The sequence below is a fragment of the Sinocyclocheilus anshuiensis genome, unplaced genomic scaffold (genome assembly GCF_001515605.1).
Source record: "Sinocyclocheilus anshuiensis isolate Anshui unplaced genomic scaffold, SAMN03320099.WGS_v1.1 scaffold891, whole genome shotgun sequence".
Classification (NCBI taxonomy): Eukaryota; Metazoa; Chordata; class Actinopteri; order Cypriniformes; family Cyprinidae; genus Sinocyclocheilus; species Sinocyclocheilus anshuiensis.
This window is the reverse complement of record NW_015546076.1, coordinates 142262-164521: the sequence shown is the minus strand read 5'-3', so window position 1 is coordinate 164521 and position 22260 is coordinate 142262. Positions and strand designations below refer to the sequence as shown.

General features: G+C 36.2%; 2 protein-coding genes across 6 annotated transcripts in view; one reads left to right on the top strand and one right to left on the bottom strand.

The window, feature by feature from the left end:
* Positions 1 to 1523: 1523 nt before the first annotated feature.
* Positions 1524 to 6576, top strand: LOC107699895 (zona pellucida-like domain-containing protein 1). The gene is made up of 11 exons (XM_016501333.1): positions 1524 to 1553; positions 1782 to 1895; positions 3145 to 3371; positions 3463 to 3647; positions 3733 to 3805; positions 3895 to 3992; positions 4883 to 4963; positions 5054 to 5225; positions 5362 to 5461; positions 5550 to 5570; positions 5676 to 6576. Exons 2-11 carry the CDS (start codon positions 1793 to 1795, stop codon positions 5780 to 5782), a joined length of 1167 nt encoding a protein of 388 aa, XP_016356819.1. The 5' UTR covers positions 1524 to 1553; positions 1782 to 1792; the 3' UTR covers positions 5783 to 6576.
* Positions 6577 to 8732: 2156 nt separating this feature from the next.
* The window catches only part of LOC107699892 (uncharacterized), a 15423-nt gene continuing 1895 nt past the window's right edge, over positions 8733 to 22260 (bottom strand). Inside the window, exons 3-19 of one of the 5 annotated variants that reach the window (XM_016501323.1) lie at positions 20088 to 20239; positions 19853 to 19973; positions 19331 to 19397; positions 18422 to 18518; positions 17511 to 18320; positions 14319 to 16847; positions 13612 to 13704; positions 13300 to 13347; positions 13058 to 13152; positions 12859 to 12963; positions 12454 to 12623; positions 12268 to 12370; positions 11710 to 11871; positions 10800 to 10914; positions 10435 to 10513; positions 10119 to 10324; positions 8733 to 10005 (exon numbers count right to left, since the gene is read on the bottom strand). In XM_016501323.1, the coding sequence (XP_016356809.1) occupies positions 9857 to 10005; positions 10119 to 10324; positions 10435 to 10513; positions 10800 to 10914; positions 11710 to 11871; positions 12268 to 12370; positions 12454 to 12623; positions 12859 to 12963; positions 13058 to 13152; positions 13300 to 13347; positions 13612 to 13704; positions 14319 to 16847; positions 17511 to 18320; positions 18422 to 18518; positions 19331 to 19397; positions 19853 to 19973; positions 20088 to 20239 (5101 nt within the window). In that variant the 3' untranslated portion in view covers positions 8733 to 9856. Of the gene's footprint in view, positions 10006 to 10118; positions 10325 to 10434; positions 10528 to 10799; positions 10915 to 11709; positions 11872 to 12267; positions 12371 to 12453; positions 12624 to 12858; positions 12964 to 13057; positions 13153 to 13299; positions 13348 to 13611; positions 13705 to 14318; positions 16848 to 17510; positions 18321 to 18421; positions 18519 to 19330; positions 19398 to 19852; positions 19974 to 20087; positions 20240 to 22260 lie in introns of those variants that run through there. The other 4 variants (XM_016501319.1, XM_016501320.1, XM_016501321.1 and 1 more) reach the window with 4 other exon arrangements.

Genomic DNA, 22260 nt, shown 5'->3' with positions numbered 1-22260 from the left:
TTATCTCTCAGTAGGTTACGTATTTAACCATGTATTACTATGTGTTTGGAAAGCTTTTGTCTTTCAAACACATTAAAATGCACAAATTCAAGTCATTTCGTATTTACAAGTAATGCAGGGATTCCCAAACTTTTCTTTTTTGTCAGCCGAACATCTTTCACCTAATATATTTAATTCAAGTACCCCAGAGATTTTAAAATAAATATTTTAATTATTAAGTATCACACATTTGCATGTTCACTGTTCTCTGACTGGTTAATGGTCACATGACATGCAGGTAAACAAATACATTCTTTCATTTTTTAGTAAGTGTTTTATTTTAATTGTTATTTTTCAATCATTAATTTAAATTTGACATTTTTAGGATGTAATTAATTATTAGCTTTTTATTAAACTTGCAAACCCCTTGCAGTTCCCTCATGAACCCCAGTTTGGGAAACCTTGACGTAATGATATGTTTAATGCACTTCATGTTGTTAATAACAATGAATATATTTTCTTTCCCTTTGTATATTTATATCAATATGGTACACGATTATTCTATTTAAATCAATGTGATAAAGTCAAAAGTAGGCCAAAAGTAATCTAAAAGTAACCAAAAAGCCGTCTTGATTACATTACCTAAAATGTGTAATGGATTACGTTACTAACTACAATTTCTGTTATGTAATTTATCTCTTATGTTTCTTTTGAATCAAAATCTCTGCTTATATCAAATCTACCTTATACCCCTATTAAATTTGTTAAAGGGACAGTTCATCCAAAAATTAAAATGTTGTCATTATTTACTCTTCCCTTCATTCTAAACTTGTATGACTTTTATTTTTTCTGTGGGAACACAGGGGGGATGTTTGTAATTAAACAGTTTTGGTTTGACGTCCATTGTAGACGAAAAAAAACATCTCTCACACATTTCTCAAAATTATTTCTTTTAAATTCCACAGAAAAAAAAAAAAAAAAAAAGTCCTACAGCTCTGGATGAGGTCATACAGGTTTGGGTGAAAAAAATAATGACCGAATTTTCATTTTTGGGTGAGCTATGCCTTTAAGCAAATAATTATGTAAATAAATTTCTATTAAAATAAAACAAAATTATGATGATTTATTTTATTATGAATAAGAATTCTACTTTGACAATCATTAAAACCGAAATAAATATGTACAAATTCTACATGTTGTTTGAGGAGATCAAATATATAACCTTATTTGTATTACTGAACTGTTGAATGATTTGCTTGACCCGATTGAATAGGATGAATTGAAATCTTAAGCCCTCAATGAGGATGGAGTCCTGACATACTTTTATTTCCATGCAGTTTCAGGTGTGGTTCTAGGACCTATCTGTTCAATCAACAATACTGATGACAAAATTGTTTTGTAAACTTAGTTACTCTGAATAGATATCAGTGGAGAGATCGCTGGAGAGTCTCGTGTTGCTCTGTCTTTTGTCATGTTTTCTCTCACACCCATCTCGTCTGTATAAATACTGAATCTGGAAGAATCTGCAAGAAAGGAAGGAAAAGTTACTCATCAAGAGTTTGCAGATCCAAAAGGTAATGTTTCTTTTATTCTCTAAAATGATTGAGATGGCATAACATATATTTGCTGAACACTGATATGATCACCTTTTTTATTTAATGATTAAAAACAAACCAATTGTTGTCTTAAAGTATACTCATATTAGATGAAAAAGTGTATTCAAGTAAAATATTAAAAAGTACATTAGATGAAAAAGAGTTTGTTTTGTTGCTTTGTATTTTCTAATGGTTTGTCTTCTTTAGTTTGCCTCAGGATGATCAGAATAGTCCAGCTCTTGTGTCTTGCTGGCCTTTTTCTACAGTGTGAAGGTCAGGGTCTCCAAACATGCCTCAGTCACCCCACGTACAGACCAGCAGGTTAGTGCTAATTCACTGCAAAGATCATTTTCTTAATCAGATTTGTCTTATTTTCCAGTAAAATCGATCTAAACATTGTGAAAAATGATACATTTACTTGAGAAGCAAAACCGCAGAAGATATAAAGGTGTTTCAGACAATATATTTTATTCTTTGTAACTTTTAGTTATGTTGAATTTTCTTACAACACTGGCAAAAAGAAAAAAAAAGAAGAAGACGAAGAAATAAGTTCTAAAAAAGTCAACCAGTGAAGTAAGAAAAAGAAAGTTAGATTGGGATAAATTCTCATTTTGGAAAAATGAATGATCTTTCCTTAAACGTTTTTAAATGACAAAATTAAAATGGTCTTAGACAGTTTTGCTTCTCAAATACATGTGGGTCAAAGACGTTAAGATGTCCGCATCAAAAGAAATTGACCAAAGTGATTTTATGTCCATAGAAAGCACATGAAATGTAAGTAAAGTGTCTACTTTTAAGGTTTCAAATACGCTTTTGGAGAATAAAATGTCAACATTTGGTTGAAATAATGTTACATTCTCATTCAGTGTAACACAATATTTATGTAAAAATTCAAACAACATGCTTATTCTGACGTGTACAAATTAAAATAAATAAAAGAATAAGGGAGCATATAACATTTTATTGTGTTTTAAATGAGTAAAAAATTATTTCTGACAAATGGGCAAAACCTAGGATAGTGGCAAATTTTAAAAATGTAAAATTACAACTAATTAGTATTTGAGGTGAAAGTAATTAGTCTTTTAATATGTCATAAATTGATTTTTGTTGAAAATATGCCTGACAATATTGTTACACTGAATGACATTTTAGTGGGTCTCTTCTGTAAATCAGGGAAAAATGTATGATATTTATTTTTTTGCAATTTTGTTTTTGTTTTTTTCTGAGCAAAAAAATAAATATCATACATTTTTCCCTGATTTACAGAAGAGACCCACTAAAATGTCATTCAGTGTAACAATATTGTAAATATTGGCATGTATAAAAAAAATTTGGGAACAACAACAACAATTTAAAGCAGTATACACTTATTGTTTTTTATGCTTAAACCCTTTTTCGTCTTTGACCCATGTATGTTTTTTAAAGGATATTTTGACATTTTTACTAGAAAACAAAAGACAAAAAAAAGATTCAAATGTTTTTGCAGAAAACACATACAAATTTATGCATTCATATGAGTCAAATTAATGCAGGAGCACCTTGAGTAACAGAATATTTATATATCTTTCAGAAAACGCTGATATAACAGTGGTGTGTGGAACCAATCATATGTTTTTAAAAGTTTTCATTTGTCCAATGTATTTTGGGGGATACAACGAATCACTAATGGCACTCAATGCTAAGTTTAACATCCCAACCTGCTATGGAGTAGCGGACTGGACTGTCAATCCTCCTGTCTTGCTGTTTAACTTCTCAATCTCTCAGGAGGCGCTCACCCTCTGTGGCAACAATATGAACGTAAGAGCTTTTCACTTTAAAGCAATCAACTTTGAAACTTTTAATCCTACAGATTTCCATAATGTGTTTGTGTGGCATTTTTGTTGGTTAGATTACAAGTCAAGTGGGATCAGGAGTTTTCTCGGACTTCTCCCAAATCCAGTCCGTAAATGTCTCCGGATTAATCAATTCCTGGGATCCCAGCACCAGCACTATCACTTACAGGCAACAACTGATGTACCAGTTTTCGTGTCTGTATCCACTGCAGTATTTAGTCAACAACACTGAGCTCAGCGTGTGAGTATAAATCCCAAGAATCTGTTTCTCGCTTGAGGTTTCTGTGCCGTAACTTTTGTGGCAAAGTGTCTCTTTGTCCCAACAGGTCAGGAGTGAGTCTAGCAGTAAAGGACAACAATGGCACATTCATCAGTACTCTAAGCATGGGTCTTTACAGTGTAAGGATCTTTTTATTAAATGACACTTGCTCAATAAATCAGTGAATACAACTTTCATGACACCCTCTTTATTTGGAATGTTTTTTTAGACTGCCGACTATACTACCAAACTCCAGATACCAGGATCTGGGCTGCAGTTAAAGACTCGCATATATGTGCAGGTCAAGGCAACAAATCTTACAAACAAGTAAGAATTCTCTCCAGTGTTACTTTAGTATTATTTATATGTGACCCTGGACCACAAAACCACAAACCACATATAATGTGTTCATAAGGGTCAATTTTTCAGAAATTGAGATTTGTACATCATCTGAAAGCTGAATAAATAAGCTTTCCATTGATGTGTGGTTTGTTAGGATCGGACAATATTTGGCCGAGATACAACGATTTGAAAATCTGGAATCTGAGGGTGCAAAAAAATCTAAATATTGAGAAAATCGCCTTTAAAGTTGTCCAAATGAATTCTTTGCAATGCATATTACTAATCAAAATTTACAGTAGGAAATTTACAAAATATCTTCATGGAACATGATCTTTACTCAATATCCTAATGATTTTTGGCATAAAAGAAAAATCAATAATTTTGACCCATACAATGTATTTTTGGCTATTGCTACAAACATACCCCAGCGACTTATGACTGGTTTTGTGGTCCAGGGTCACATACAGTATTTTACTATTACAATTTTAATTTAGCTTTTATTTTCAGTTTTCAATAGAATTTTAGTTTAAGTATATGTGCTTGTGTCAGGTTTTGTTTTTATAGTGTTTCTAATAAGCTCGATTTATTTTTATTTCAGTTTTAGTCATTTTAATACTTCAACTTATTTCTGCCAGAATTGTTATTCAGTTAGCTGCCAAAGCAACATTTCTAGTTTTTTAAAAGTTTTTCATCCAATATGTATATTTGATTTTATTTCAGATTTATTTCGAGCAATGTTTATTTCAATAGTCTTGGTTTTAGTTAACAATAGCAACACAGCAACTCTTGAATGTATCCAAATTTAAATGAACACTGCTGATTATACATTTACAGATCAATCAAATCTAATCGTCTATCTTTTTGTGTGTTGCTAGGTTCAATGTGTTGCTGGACCGTTGCTATGCCACAACAAGCCCATATCCAACCAGCAGCACCTCTTACGATCTTTTTGTTGGGTGAGTCCTTCATAAAAAGCGGACTAAAAGAGAGTACTTGAGAAGACACTTTAATTCTCTTGTGAGAATCGCATCTTTTGTTGTTTATAGGTGTATTCGTGATGCCCAGACAAAGATTGATTGGAATGGGATGTCTCAGGTAGCTCACTTCTCCTTTGAGGCCTTCCGCTTTGTGGAACACAAAAACCTGTCCATCTCCACTTTCTACCTGCATTGTGCTACCCGACTCTGTGAGAACTCCACTTGCGCCTCCTTGCTTCCGGTAACTAATCGTGCTTATCAGAATTGAATTTATTGATTTGTTTACTTCATTTTAGATTTGTTTTAGTTTGGCTCAACTCATGTGCTTATGGTTGTGTGTGGATTTCATCAGCCCTTTTTTGTGTCTGTTTTTGTAGAGATGCACTAGGAAAAGAGAAGTACGATCTGCAGAGGCAGACAACACTTCACCTAATGTCACTGTCTCCTCAGGACCAATCAGTACCAGAGTTGACAGCGGTACAAAGAATAACAATAATAGTTATATAAAAATAACTAAAGTTACTGATTTGTACTGATTTAAAATTCTCTTCCGTTTCTTCCTCAGGTGCCCCTGTGACCAGTAGACGTAAGAATTCACTCATTTTAATGATCTCATTAAGAACCTTATCTAAATAGTTCTATTAATGTTTTGTTATTGTGATGCGATTTAATATTGATTTATTTTATCTAGTTACCTCATCAGCATCCATCCCTCAGCTGACGTATGTTGGTGTAGCCACTGGCTTGCTGAGCTTCTTTCTATTTGACTGGATGTCTACATCAGGACTTGCACAGTGATCTACATCAGGATTCGGGAATTCCTTATCACTTGACTGAACACAACGTTTCTTAGAAGATATCTCACCTGTTACATAAATGTGAGAAAGTTTATTATGTGTCAGTTATTAGCACCTCTATTTTCCAATTTAATGAGGTAAATAGACTATTGTCTTGTAATTTTTACTTTCTTTTGTTCTGTGTTCTATGATTTTCTATGAGAACAAGAAAAAAGAAACATATTCACTATGTAGTTTACATATTTTTGCTCTTTCGAAAAGTCTATAATGCATGTAAAACTGCTTTGGGGGAAAATGTATGCACTATGAATGTAAAAATTTAACGTTTAAACGTTTAAATATTAGAACCTGTCTTTGTCCTCCAGGTTTTTCACTCAACCAGGTCATCACTGTTAGGATTTCATTCATTTGCAGCTTAATGATTAGTTAAAATATTTGTTCACATAACATCAAACACAGGTGCACAAAAGTCCTCAAAAGTGTGCAGTATTTTAGTATTTAACACTATCACAATATAAGCATGCATTTAACTGACAGTGTACTATATCAGTTTCCCTTCACACTCGTTCTGTAGCCTATTTCACTTTGCTACGGTTCCACTCCGGGTTTTCACTATCACGGTACCAGCTCACTGGCAAAAGAAATCCAGTACCGGATTTATTGTAATGTATTTTCATTGTGTTCATTAAACAACACAATGAAAGTATGTATAAAATATATTTTAAATTAAAAATACTAAATCAATAACCTACACAGAGAAAATATAATGTTCACGAAACGCGTCACCATTTAAGTCTACGGAAGCACAAAAAGTTATGCATTATTTTTCTGTCCCTCCAGACAAAATGCTGTACATTTCTTTGTGAAATTGAAATATATCAAATAACAACTCTAAATTACATTTTTAAAACAAATCCCAAATCAAATGAATAAGTAATACACTGTAAAAAAAATTCCGTAAAATTGCTGTGGTCCGGCAAAGACTGTGGTCGCCGGAATTTTACCGTAAAAAATGCGGTAGCAACATTTTAGGTTTTACGGTTTTAACTTAAACTTACAGTTAAATACCGTAATTTCATTAACTGATATAATGTTAATATACCAACCTATTGAAGTACTGAAATCTGTTTTGTACCTTTGTAATACACTGATAACCACCAAATGCAAGTGGTGATGAGAAAGTCACATGATGAACCAAAGCCCATCACAAGCAGCTTTTAAATAATAACATATATAGAAGGTGCACAGTGTCATTCACACAAACGCTAAACACCATCATGTTAACCATTTAACAGGTTTTTACTGTAGCATTTTTTACAGTCTTTTACCGTTAAATTCACGGTCATTTTTTACAGTGTACAAATAAAAGAAATCTCTTCATATAAACAAAATAAGGCTTTGCCCGTGCTCTTTCTGCATTTTAACCATGATATGAACAAAGATGCAGAATTTAACGTCTCAACCGACTTGAATCGTCGGCTATTTTTGTCGATTTTCAACTGGCTCGAGTCGTGGTACATCGTTACATAATATTGCTTATATATTGCTACCTCCAGACCAAAAAAATAAATAAATAACAAGAAGAGACAGAAAATCTGTACCAAATATTGTACCAAACCAACCCCACTCACTCACACTTCTTTGTTATGATCTCAGACAGTCGATGTTTATCAAAGGCATCCAAATATTACATCAAACTTCTTTATGAGCTAACATTTATATATTTCAAATGTCTGTTTCCAAATTACTTTTTGTTTAAAATGTGAATAATTAACAAATTTTGACTTTATATGTCTTGATGAGAGAATGTGGGTCAAGAGGGCAAACATTTAATCATTAAACATTTTTGTGCATCCATTTATGCAATCTGTGAATCTCAGTACAAAATCTTTCTCTCCCAAAGGAGCACATGCTCTTTGTTTTTTTTCTGAAAGAGTGTGGGGAACTTGAAGCTGTTCATCTAGTCCTTTGAGACAGGAGAGAGTATGTGCTGCTTGCACAGTGTACGCATGTTCAGACAGCACTGCTCCTCTCTTCAGTCTCACTCTCACCAGAGCTCTTGTTCTGTGAGTGTGACCCGGTCTCACCTCCTCCTTTCACCAGATTTCAACAGTGGTGCATTGTATTTATATGCATTGTCAGAATTGCATTGTCATGTAATACAAAGTCCAATACAGCACTGCCTCAATGAGTGTAATTGTTTCAAAATGTCTTAATTTAGCTGTTCATTTAAATGGATGAAGATTATGTTGTGTTTTTCAAAGGAAGATGTTTCTGAACTGTAGAAGCAGGAGGTAAACAGCACTCTTTCCACTAAGTGGTGCTAGTGAAAACGGTCTTTGACATGGAAAAGTACTTACCGCCACATCAGGGTCTGAGCAGGTGTACGCACTTTTCTTGTGGCAAAGTCGGAGTACTGCAGCTATTTGAACATCTAAGCTGCAATAATAATTAAAGCGGTGTACGTGCAAGCACCGAATTCATCATAAACAACAAAGATGCAGTGTAAGAGATTAATTGTGCAGTGTAGTTAGATTTTTTATTAACGGGAGTTTTTGCGAGATTAAACTGACCTTTTTAGTAGCCTAATGTTAAGAGTTCTTTACTCGCTTTCTGTAGTTTATTCCAAGTTGTTTTGTTTTTTGTTTTGTTTTTTACAAGAGAACTTGCGAAGTCTTTATTTACTACTAATGCGTAAAATAGAAACAAAAACGCAGAAACGCATCTCCGACTGTTTTGTCTGTGCAGCCTATAAGAATAGGCCTATGTCGCGCAATAACGGTTTTAATAGCCTATATTCTATTCAGTTACATTGTTAACTGTTTTTATTTATAACATCTTCTGCTTTGCTTCGCACTTACGCACTTTTGAGAAATGATCTTAGAACAAATTTAGGATGGTTTTTACGCAACATTTTATAAATGAGGCCCCAGGAGTTTCATATAGTTCCTGACAAAGGTGCTCATCTCAATGGGTCAGGGTAGCCACTATAAAATAGCCATTTATTCTGACTAAATACTTTTTTTCTCTCTGTTATGACTGTTGATTCAGTGTTGTTAATCACAGTAATTTATGACTTCGGTGATTGGCTTTTAAACAGAATTGTTTAGCCAACAAGGTAGCAGATTTTAAAATTGCATTCATCTGGGGAGTCCTGTGCTGCTTTCTCGGGTATAGCCAGATGTTAATTTGTGTATTCTGTGCATGCAAAACTGATCTAGTGTGGTAAAATTTGGGTAAAGGGGTCAAATTTGTCACCGTACAAATACCTTTGATATAGCTAGATTAAAAAAAACTTTCAGCATGGTGAACCAGCTTTCGGTTTATTTATTTGCTTTTGGTATTTAGTTATTTTATTAGGTGTGTCCTGCATCATTTTGCTTGTAGTACAGTATGCCTTTGAGCTTTGATGTTAGTACAGGCATATTTGACAAACAAAGCAGTCACTCTCTCACTCAAAACAGTTTGTTTTGTTATAATACACACATTCTGCGTCTTCCTCCTTTCCTGGTTTAATCATTTTTTGCTTTTGCCAAGGCTTTGGGTTTTAGCTTTTTACCCTCAAATAGTATCCTTAAACTTATTCAGCATTGATTTAATAACCTTCTACAAAACTTTATTTTGAAGTCTTGAACATATACCACAGTATATAAGGTCTTTATACTCAAACAAATATGTGATTTGGGATGTTTATTAGCTACATAAATCTGCAACCTTTTAAAAAATAGATTACATTAGAAAAAAAATCACCTCAACATCCACCTTTAGACACTGCTTATGACTTACTTTTATGGAAAGCATTTTGAAATCGGTAAATGATCTTCCATTTTGCATGGGAATGTTCAATCTGCTCTCTGTTCAGTCCTACTGGACATGCAGAGGAGTGAAGGTAATAAATAAATCCAGAGAATATCTATATACTATCTGGTAATGAAACTCATGTTAACATGGGGGCCAAAATGTCCTAACGTGACAAAAACCTAATCTATTATACTCTAAATCATAACAAATGCAAGATATTTTATGAGGACATATATTATTTGAAAGATGTGCTTTGATAAATGTCCCTGTAATCTCATTTCCATGTGTTTTTGGCTGCTGTTACCATCCTCAGTGGTAACATGCCCTCCACCCATTCATTGGGAGATTCCATCACTCTCCTCCATAAAGCCACTTCCTCTGCTATAGAGTCCATCCAGTCCACCTGTACTCCGTAGCTCTTGCCTGTACACAAGATTGACTTTTAAATGCATATAATTATTTGTGTTAAAATGTATTTTATATGTGTTTATGTTTATAGATCTCAGAACACATAAACATCCAAAACTGGACTGCACCTGTGCCCATGCCGAGTCTCAGGCCTCCGAGAAGGTGATTGGCTAGTCGGTCACAGTCCCAAACAGTAAGCTCCACACAAGCCTCTTTCAGGTCCTCTGCCCTGAAGCCATCATACACCATAGTGTGGTTAAATATAGGGTTGGCTGTTCTCTTCAGCACCCGAGTCTTCTGACGGCTCTTTTTGCTGGTGTCGGGGAGTACAAAGCTGTGCAAACAATTAAACAGACAAGTATTTAATTCAGATGTTTTCAAGAAAAATAACTATAATGCCATGCAATCGTAATATATATAAAATGTTTTTATTATTATTATTACCATTTTACATATGGGTCAATAGTTGGACTTCTGATAAGAGGGAGATTCTTGCAGTCTTTGACCCAGATATGCACTTCACATTTGACAAATCTTTGACATTTGACTTTTTCTGTGACATAATGTGCTGTCTTTCAGTATATCAGTTCAGCTGTGCACTGAAAAGAATTTTGTGTAGGAAACATTTTTCACTCAGAAATTGCCAGTAAAACAATTACATAGAAATAACAAGTAAATTATTGAATTAAAGGTGAAATGAAGAAGAAAAACTTTTTTTCTTGAAAAACATACTCCGATAATATTTATTTACAACTTTGAAAAATAATTTTTTCAGTGTGTGAATGTGAATTATTGTGAATAGTAAATGATTGTATAGGGTGGAGCCTTACAGTGGGAAATATGTGGCAGGAAACGTATGGCCAGTCTCATCTGTCCTCTAAAGTCAGATGGCTGGAGGCTGTTTGTGGTCTGAGAGAAGAGATTCTGGAATCAGAACAAAACAGCTTAAAGGCATAATTCAACCAAAAATACTAATTCTGGCAATATTTAATGCTAGGGTAGGCAATTTTTTCCAGACACATTTCTTGTTATACTAGTTGAAAGTCTCTTTATTATATATAGATTTATGTACTTAGACCACTTTAATTATTGATTGCTATCAGGGTGTGAAAAAATTTTCAACGGTCCGAATTCGGGGAGTGTAATGTGCGAAAAGGGTGTCTGCAAAGGTTGTTTGAAAACATGCTTTACTTTTGTAGTTTCACTAGATGGCACTAGTAGCACAGAAACGGCATACTCCAGTATACTCCTAACATTTGCACAGATTTTTGTCCCAATTTGCAGTCCGGAGAAGTCAGTGCTAGATGCTGAAAGTCAGAACCCGTCTGCAGATTTTTGTTCAGTTAGTACTGTCAGATTTCACAAAATAAAAACACGTAGTGTATGATGGGCACAGGTTCTTTTTATTTCTTTCTTTTTTTTAGCTTCAGGATGATCTATCCATCTAGTCGGCAGATATCAAACATGTTTGATATTTTGATTCTAGGACACATGGGACATATAGGTCATATGCAACAAGGTGGATGTTTCTGTGTTCGGAACAGTTTGAAAGTCTGCACTAGTAAACCAAAAAATGAATCCTATTGGTTAGCATAAAATAAAGTCCAGGTAACATTAGAGTAAGAGATCATGTATTTGTGTATTAAGTATTTTAACTTTGAAAATGCCGTATATCACAAGTGCCACGTAAGAGAAATTATCAACAAATTCATACTATACCCTTGGTTTAAGAGGTAAAAGCTTCCACTCTGTGTCATTAAAATCCCAAGAGGAGAGGTCAAGCTCTATCTCACCCAGGAAGCTGTTACGACCAAATGTGTCATTGTGCCATGCTGAAAGGTTGAGAACCTGGGACATCAGGTACTCCATTCGAACTCTGTACTGTAGGCATCAAATAATAAATGAACATATTTAGATTATTAGGCATTTGGTTTAATGCATATAGGGGAGACTGGGGCCTGCATTTCGGCCATTATAGCCTGGAAGTAAATTACTTTCCACTAAATTGAACACACCCAATAGTGGGGCATGTTGTCTCAATGGAATCTGACATTAAACAGCCTATTATAGACATTTCAGCTCGGTATGAACAGTAAAAAAATAATTATGAAACATTACGCAATTCATGCAACAAAGTGAAGTGTGATGTGCAAATATATCAGACCATTTATTTGGTAAGCATACTAAGCAAATATTGTAATTACTAAATGCATAACATTTAAATGCATGAAAAATGTGACAAATAGCCCTAACTTATTTTATCAGTGATGCTCTTACCCTAAGAATCTCATTGTATGTGGGATTCAGTGTTTTCTTCTTCACAGCAGTTTTTCGTTTTCCCAAATTGGCAGGATCAGGTATGAGGTAACTTTTAACATACCTAGAAAAATAATAAGTTATCCATGGGGGGGAAAAATCTATTTAGAGGAGAAAGGGTGGGTGGTACTGAGATCGCAGTCTTACGGGTCAGATCGATTCCTCTTCGTGTCCACTGCTGCCAGATTCTGGCACTGAACAACAAAGATGTGGAACTCCCGCAATTTGTGCACATAGTTTAGTGAAAACTGGATGCCTCCTTGAATGTCAACACTGCTGTAGTCACTATTGTACACGCTCACAACACTGCCGCTAACCTGAGGATGATGGAAATGCAGTACTGAATAATTCCCAGTACACCAATGTGCTTAACGTCAAATTAAATTGTACCCTATTTACATTCAAACTAATTTTTGGGTCTTATTGTGAACAATTCATCGGCGTACGTAAGCAAAATATGTTCTGTTTCTATAAGAGTATGGAGTATATACTATATTATATGCATGAACTTGGTAAATAGTTTGGTATATAATATATAGAATATGAACATACAGATGACAGGGAGGTGGATCCAGAGTAGTTGCTGAGGTCAGTGAATTGTCTGTTATTCCACTGTGGTACACCGCTGCTCTCGGAGTCACTCTCTCCTCCATCACTCTTAAAAGACAGGACAGTAGCAGACACTTTGAGCACCACACATTTTTTGTTACTTGGCTTTTTATCTTAGACAAAAAAAGACAAATGAACCAACTTCTTTTTGCAGGAATGAGGGCACTGATTTGCTGAGTTGCTTCAGGTGCACTGGGTCTGATGTGGCAAAGGAAGTCTGGACAAGTGTGCTTGAGTCTTAAACAAGACATCAGGAGTGAGTGAGATTCCAATCTCATAGAAAGAAAGAAATGCCAATGTCATAGAAAGCAAATAAATGTGTAAATATATGTCAACAAAATTTGTGCATATAAAACCTATCAAGAAGATAAGCTCAAAACTTGCCATCATAGTTGCCCTGCATGTAGTCATTTGTTTGTTTTTGGTCTTGTCCTTAGGGAAGAGATCACAATGACAAAACACGGGAAAAAATAGAATAGATACTGTTGTCACCTATACTCTCCATTTAGAGCCAAACAATAAGGTGTACTCTGGAAGAAGCATTGTGCTGCTACTGCGTGACAAGTAAACTCTGAAAGGAAGAGCTAAATATGGATATGGTACTTTTAGCTGAAAAATGAATGATAAACAATATATAAATTATAGTCTGACACATTTTTAAAAGTGTTTGACATGACAGAGAGGATTGATGCTTACTAGGAAGAGTGCTGATGTCTTCCATGCTTTTATGGTACACAGGTCTAGATGAAGCTCGTTTCAAAGCTTTCTGAATGGGACTCTCATTTTCACCTGTAAGATTTAACAGTGTAAGTTTGATCCCATAGAGGTATAAAGAGTTAATTCAAGAAGCGAGAAAAATGTTGCTGGTCTTTTGTTCCCTTTTCTTGTGCTATTGTGTAATGTGAGCACTTACTGTTTGACACTTGAAAGGGAAGCTGTGAGAAATTCTAATACAACGCTGATTTGATTAAATATACCTAATTGGTCAATAGATTACGATTGGGGTCATTTAGTCCTTTTAAGTCGTGTTAATAATTCTCTCTTGACTGCAGACACATTTCATGCTTATACTTATGGTTAGGAACTTTTTCTAAATCACTAAACCGAAGTATTAAACTCTGGCATGTAGTTTGGCCCTCAAATTGTGTGATCTGATGAGGAGAGGTGTGTTATTACTTTTCTAAGTAATCAGATTTACGATTCACACCTGGCAGTTGATAAAACTGTTTAAGCTACAGTGTACCTGTAAAATGCTTGAAAAATATCCTATAGATTTATATGTATGCATTTGACAGATAATTTTATCTAACATTGGATTCCAAGTATACATAAAAGGGGTCCTTGGTTAAAAAAAAGTTTGTGAAACCTGTAGAGTATAGTAAAAGAAAAAGCTTTGAACTCACAGTTTAAATTCCCCTTAGTGGCATTTCCATCAGTTTGTGTGGCTGAGTGGCGTCCAAGGCTCCCTCTCCTAGCTAATAGGTCGGGGGAGCCCTGTACTGGAGTACTGGTTTTAACAGGGGAACACTTACAGCTGCGGTGTGTCTCTGGAGATGACGTAAATGAAGTGCAGATAAAATCATCAACCTGCTCTGTAACTGGAGGTGGAGTGTACATACTTCTGTCCTCTGTGATCCCAAGGTAATGCTGGTAGTCCCGTGGAATGAAGGATCTAGCAAGAGGTTGAGAGTCAGAATCCTCTGAGGTACGTGACGGTCTTCTCTGAGTGTTTTTGTCTCTGTCTCTCCAAGAGATTTCTGGGGATGTTTTTGGCAGGGTATAGCTAGCTTCCTGTGTTTTCCTGGACTGTGTGATGATGGCTTCTGGTGCCTTTTTAACCTGTTGCAGATTGGGGCCCTGGGACTTCCTGGACTGAAGATTTAAGTCCTGGCTTTGCTCCTCAACCACAGTGTTCACAGAAAACATGCTGGCGGCACATCGCATGGCATTTGCTTTTCCATTTAGACTGCCTTTGCTGTTTCTTCTACTGTGTTTCGGTTGTGACTCTTGACCAACCTGAGGTTTAGGTACCATTGTGGCTTCTGAAGAGGTCTGAGAGCCTTTCTGTTGCTGAAGAGAATGAGACACTCCATAGGATATTGCTTCGCCTGAGACCACATGTGACTGATCGGTTTTTGATCCAGATTCTTGTCTTGACATAATCCTCTTCTTTGAGGGAGACTGGAATACTCTAGTTTTGGCCTGTGAGGATGGTTTGTTATTCTGGCTTTCATTTACAAAGTCTTTGACATTGGCTCTCTCATTTTGACTTTGTGGACTTAATGATCTCTGATTTCCACTTTCAAGAACCGGTGACCTTTGCCCAGATTTTGTAGGTGATCCTCCCCAGAAGTCACGCAGGTTCTTAAATTGTAAAGTGCTCATACCATCTGTCACAACTGGTTTATCCTTCCATAGTGGATGCACAGAGAAATTGGGAGACAGTCTACCTCTGGCCGAAGTACTGTCCTCAACATCATCATGATAATCATCATACTCAGTACCTATTGTTCTGAGATCAAACTCAGATTTAGTAAATCTTTGGTTCAGTCGAGCAGTAGTAGTCAATCTGTTTTGAGTTGCTGCTGATGTTCTAGAATCTTTCTCCCAAAATAACTTGAGTTGCTTGATCCTCTCTGCCATGTTCTCTTGCTGGGAATTCTGCTTAACAAAAGGCACTTGATTTGTCCTTGGTGCGGTTTTTGATTTTGCCTCTAATTCCTTTGGAGTGGTGTGATCTGCATCACTACTGTTGATGCCAATTGTGCCTCCCTTGCTATCACCATTTTGACCCGCTAGCAAGGATCCACTGTCAAGGGATGGCGAAGATGATTTTAAATGTGGAAGAGTAACATCTTTCTCTAAGGGAGAGCTTGCACGAATTTGGTCAGTCATCAATGGTGGTTTCGAGCCATCTGTAAAAATGGGTACTTGAGGTGTATAAGTGGTGTTAGCATTTCCAACATGATCGAGGTCTAAATCTTCCCCAACTCTCTCTCTTTTCTGATGTCCTGGAGATGTTACTTTCAAGCTTTGTTCACTTCTCTGTTGGTCCTCTACACCTTCAGTTGGCTTTCTGCTATTATCACTAGGGATGAAGTGTTCATTTTTAGCAGGTGCACTAGATTTGCCAATCAAAATCTTTGGACCAATGTTTTCTTTCTGCCAGAATGATCTCAAATTTGCAATCTTTGGTCGCTGGTTTTCTTCAGCACCTGTTCTTTCTTTTGGCTGATATTGAGTCTGCTTGATGTCACTGATTTCCAGTTTGACTTTGGTCTCTTCCTGTCTCTTGATAAAAGCCTCTGTTCTGTTCTCATTTTGACTAACTGTCCCACCTACAGAAATATTCACCTCTGGGATCTCTGGACCCACATTGTTTGCAGTAAGAGCGGAGTCAATAGAAGGCTTCTTGATGAGAGGTTCTTTATAAGAAGTAGATTCAGATCTTCTCCGTTCTTTTGGAGAATTCTGGGGAGGCTCATCAACACTCTGTTCCTTTCCCCAATCTGTCTGTTGTAGAAATAATGTATTGACTTCTGATGGAACCTCTTCACTTTGGCATGGTATGATGAAGTACACATTATCTCTTGGTTTGGCTCTCTGATCAATGTCATCTTCAAAGTCTATGTCATCGATCTTGGTGTCGTCCTCCATGTCCTGGACATTGCTTTCTATATCAAGCCTATCACTGCTGTCTGAGCTTCTGCTAAACCACTCAAGAACTTTGGCAATGGAATCTCCTTGTTCATCAGTAGGTGTGGGAATATGTTCATCTGTCATGACTTCCAGTTTGGCATCTTCTTGTTTTGAGTTATATGTCTCTTGTTTTACATTGAAGACAAGGGGGCTGCTGTCAGTCTTACAGTCAGTAGAGGCATCTGTCTTGTTGAATGTATCTGTTATGTTGAGGGATCTGGGAAATTGTTGATCTGTAAGACAAACAGTGTAGCACTGAATGGCCAGAGCATAATCTAGACAACACTATTGTAAGCAATAATTTAATTAAACTAAATTTAAATTTAAGATTATTTCACCCAAATATGAAAATCATGTCATAATTTACTTACCTTGATGTCATTCCAAACCCATATGACTTTCTTTCTTCTGCAGAACACAGCAGTGGATGCACAAAGGAGAAAATGTAATGAATGTCCAATTGTATGAATTTTCAATATAGGTGGCAGTACCATGTCATTTGGTTTGTTGAAGCAGAAGAAGGGTGAACATTTCCATCACCTACTGGACTGGAGTGTGAAGAGCTGGATGAATGTATAGTTGCTTGAATATCAGGTTGTTTTTCACCAAAACTGATCGGAGTACTTGGGAAATGATCGGCAAGCTAAATGTGTGTTTTGCTGACACACTTGGGTGCTTTAAGCACTAAAGTGAGACCCAGTGTACTGCCATTATTTTTCAGTTCACCCAAAATTTAACCAGATGCTTGTTAAATGATCTCCTTTGTGTTCAGCATAAGTCAGTCAGTCGTACAGGTTTGAAATGACATGAGGATTGGGTAAATAACATAATTCTCATTTTTGGGTGAATTTTACCTTTAACAAATCTTGAACATTTCTAAAAAATGTGGATCATACCAACAGCAGTTTTCTCCATATTTTCTTCAGTTCTTTTCATTTCCAATTTTAGATACGGACTCATATGATTTTCCACGTTCCCAGATTTGTGCAGTGTAGGTTGAGGGGCAGTGATCTCATCCAGTGGCTTTTCAGAGTTGTCTGTCAACGTGAACATTGCATTCTCACGAGGAAGGTCAATTTCACCTGAAATGTTTTGGCCCTCTAATTCCATACTTGATGTCTGAGGAAGGCAACTATTTGTTTCTCTTCTTTGTTTTAGAAGTTCTTCCACTTTTTTGCCATCATCTGCTCTTGTGATAGAGTTCAGACTTAGATGTGGTTTTATCTTTGGCTTTTCTTGTAAGCCTTGTGGAGGGTTTATCAGTTGTGATGAAGCTCTAACTGGTAAACGTGACTTTTGCAACTTCAGTGGTGAAGAAGAGCTAAATTGCTCTATGTTTTCAGTTTTGCTACTTGATTCTTCTGTACTACTCAGAGAAAGTTTAGATTCTTCTAGATCCTTTTCTTGACTTATGTTTTTGCGAACATAACTTAGGGATACTACTGGTTGTCGCAGTTGACTCTTGAGAGTGGGCTCATTGAAGCTTTGTTTGAGGATACTTCTTGGTGGTGGAGACCTGATACCTGAGCCTGCTGTGGTGGACACACTCTGGATGGACACAGAGCTGGTGCTGTCTGAGACAGAGCTCTGTGGTTTGTTAATTTTGGTCCTTTTCTTTGGCACAGGCCTTTGAGCAGGAGGTTGGTTGTGTGGGGTGTTAAAAACCTCACTATTAACTTCACCATGACTTGCTTCCTGAAGTTTTACTGCAAATGTGAGACTTATAAGCATGGGAGAACACAAAACAACAAATTTCTTTCACGTTATGAGCACAAATGAACATTATACAAGAAGTTGCTACATAAACCTTGTGATTCAGAGCCTCGGTCTAATGAATTCCCGAGTCCATGTCCTGATGTAAAATCAAGCTCTGTTGGAACACTGTTGAATGGGTTGTGCCTTGGCTGGAACCAGGTAAAGAGACCAAGTTAACACCTTAGCATTCCTGTAAAATTTGCCTAAATATGCAGTGTTCCGCGGGTGGTACAGTGGAATGCTAACAGGTCAACTATGCAGAAATACATTGATTATTGATGCCATATTGATTTATTTGTAATTTAATATTGACTTTCACTCCAATTTCACACAATAGAGTGACCTGCACTTAAAAGGGGTCATATCATACATTTTTATTAAGTAATTTTATTTATTTCCTTATCCTGTAGTGTTACTGAAGATATACATTTTAAATAAAATTCACGAACATTTTCCACCCTCTCTCTGGTACATATAAATAAACCATTTTTTTAATACCTCTACACCTAACACCCTGGTTGCATGTGACACAGCTGTGTTTACACACAAGCTGCAGGTCTGCTGATGAGTCCAGTGTACTGTAAATACTGTTTGCTTTGCCCCATCCTTCAATAACAGCCTCTTTGCAAAGCCTGTTATATTTTGGCAGTATCCTCCTTAGTACCACTTACTGAGCAGGTGGACCAAGTTTCTAAATACAAATAGGTGTTGTCGATGTCTAAATGTGGGCGGCCATACAGTATGTTAATGTATTTATTTGACAGCCGTAAGTCAAGAGAGTTCAGTATAGGAATCTTTTTCCCACATTTTTAATAAGTGGTCTATTTGGACTGGAGAGGATGTTTTGAAATTTTGTTTCCTTGTGATGTGACCCCTTTAAGTGTTTTTCCCAAGGATATACACTAATGGTGAAGGCAGTTGACACTGATATGGCTGTATAGTTTTATGAGCACTTACATACCTTGGATGGCGATCTCATGCCTATGTTTAGTTTTTCTTGCTGGACCTCTAACATCTCTCCATTTTCCCTAATTTTAAAACAAATAGCAATTGCATTTTTATGCTTGCATTCATAAGAAACAAAAGAAAACAAATCCAGCTGATTTGGACTAAAGTTCTACAAGACATCCTGCAATGACCAGGATCAATTAAACCTTCACAGGCAGAGCACTTTAAAAGGACAGCATGCAAACTCCTCTGTTGATCCTTGTTGAGTCTTAAAGATCTTGAAATCATAAGGTATCCACACCTGCAAAGCACACAAAGCCCCTGGGAGGGGTGGAGGTTGCATACACAGTGCAAACCAAAGGGCTCTGGCAAGCGTGAACAGTTATTACTCCTGTTGTTCTGGATAAGTTGATGAATACAGAGCTATTAGATGAGATAGACTATGTGTCTAAATATACATTGTAGGATTATGCCAACCGCACTTGAACCGTTGATGCTGATGTCTGTGCTTTTGTACATGAACATCTAGCATTACCTCTCCTTTAGCTGCTCTGAAGACTCAGTAGTTTGTGTTACATTAGGTGACGTCATGATGCCATCACTGTCCTTTCGGCTGATGCTTCTGGATCTGCCGCCCCACGACTTGGTTAAATACTCTGCATATGAGGATAGTGAGATGTTTACTGGTGTTTGATATGCTTGCTAACAAAGCATTTAATCAAGATTTCTATAAGAGTTGCCTGTGTGAACTGTAGACTTTTTGGTCTCACCAACAACTGAGGGTTTCCTTTGCTTCATTGATGCCATGATGATTTCAGAGCCATGAATTCTGTCCTGGTGTCTCTGTGACTTCACTTTGTAGAACCATTCCCCTGACATAAATTTGCGTTTGTCTTCCTCTGGGACAGCTTTCTGCAGCTGTCTGGTAGTCAAATGAGAGGTTCAACTTTGGGTGAGAAAAATCAAAGTCAACAGTTCCCAGCAACATGCATCTAACCTATAGTCTTATCTCAGCATGGTCCTTTGGACAAATACCATGCATTCCATAGGCCGCAACTTAATTTACTCCATCAGCAATCAAGGACAGAATGCACTGCACTTATCACATCTTCGGTTGTTTGCTCACAAAATTTTGAATTTGTTTTATGTAGAAATGTGTCAGGCAGTTCTTTGAGTATTAGGAAGCTCCAAACGGAGCTTTCCAAATGTTGGTACCTCGTTGCACTTTATTTCTTTAAGTTACACAGCTCTGCTGTATTAGACTCTCCTAAATCAATAACATTCTTTATACACAACACTGTCTTCAAGAACTAACTCTGTTTGCTTTGCAAATACTAAATCTCGTATAATGGGTGCTTAGGTACTATCCATATTCCTAGTAGCTGTACCCTGTTAAGTATTCAGACACTAATGATGAAGAGTTTTATCGAATGATTCCTTAAGAAAAACAGCTCAAAAGGTCGAAAATAATCATTATACTATGACTTGTTTGAGAGCTGGTTAATGTTAAAGCTGCAGTCCGTAACTTTTTTGTGTTCAAAATGTACAAAATTTATACAATAAGCGAGTACACCATGAATCCATTTTCCAAACCGTGTTTTTCGCTTGTCCTGAATCACTACGGTACACCTATAATAAGTGTTTATATTCGGACTATTTAGACTGGTTTGGGTAGGTACCGGAGTAGCCCAGTACCTGCGTGATTCGCCATAGACATAAACAGAGAGAAGTAGCTCCGGCTACAATGTTCTTCCGCAAAACGCACGCAGTTCTGTTTATTAACCGCTAGAGCGCCAAAAGTTACGGACTGCAGTTTTAAATGTTAAAAATAGCTAAAATTTCAAAACAACCTTAATAAAGACATTGTGAGCATTTGCAGTCATTCAAAATGGTTTGATTAAAATCATGTGTTTGGAATCAACCATTGGAACACATCTTCACTTTTGAAGGAGGGCAAAGTATGTTGGTCATGTGAAAAGGCCGAGACAATTATTCCACAAGGGTAGACTTTAATCCTTTTATGTAAGGTTGAGTACGGTTGAGGCTAACCACAGGGAAATCACCCAGACATGGCCAGATTCTGCATTCTTCCTTTCATGTAGAATTCCAGTCTCCATTCAAAGCATTAAACAGAACAAATCATTTGCTAGTGCAATGGCGTTCATGTGGGTGAACCCCTCACTGTTTGTCTGTGGATTAATGACCTGTTTTTTCATGTTGTATTTTGATGTATTTCATTAGATATGTGTAAAAAATGACCACATATGCAAAAGTTTTAGTCTCTTATGTTCACAAAGGCTGCATTTATTTGGTCGAAAATAAACTAAAACTGTAATACTGTAAAATATCATTACAAACTTTTCTATTGTAATATATTTTTTAAATGTAATTTAATCCTGTGATGGCAAAGCTGAATTATCAGCATCATTACTCCAGTCTTCAGTGTCACATGATTCTTCAGAAATTATTCTAATATGCTGATTTGATGCTCAAAAACAGTTGTACTGCTTTAATTTCAAACAGATTTTTTTGTTGCATTTATAAATGTCTTTGCTTTAATTTTTGATCAATTTAATGTGACCTTGATGAATAAAAGTATTAATTACTAACCCCAAACTTTTGAAGAGTAATAAGTTAAAATTTATGTGAACATAAAAGGGAAACTGTATATCAGATTTGCTAATATTTTATTCACCTTTTAGCTTTTTGCAGTTAGTCTCACATTAATTTTTCAGTCAAAATATTTTAAAGATGTGTTGTTTAAAAAATATGAATATCCTCTCAGTTGATGTGAGATCATAAAATGCCATTTATAATAATCATACAAGATAGAAAAATAATACTATTTAAAATTGATTAAAAATAGCATATCACACTGCTGCCACTGCTTGAGTTTTTGATATCAGCTACAATTTTCATTAAGAGGGGGGGGGGGGGGGGGGG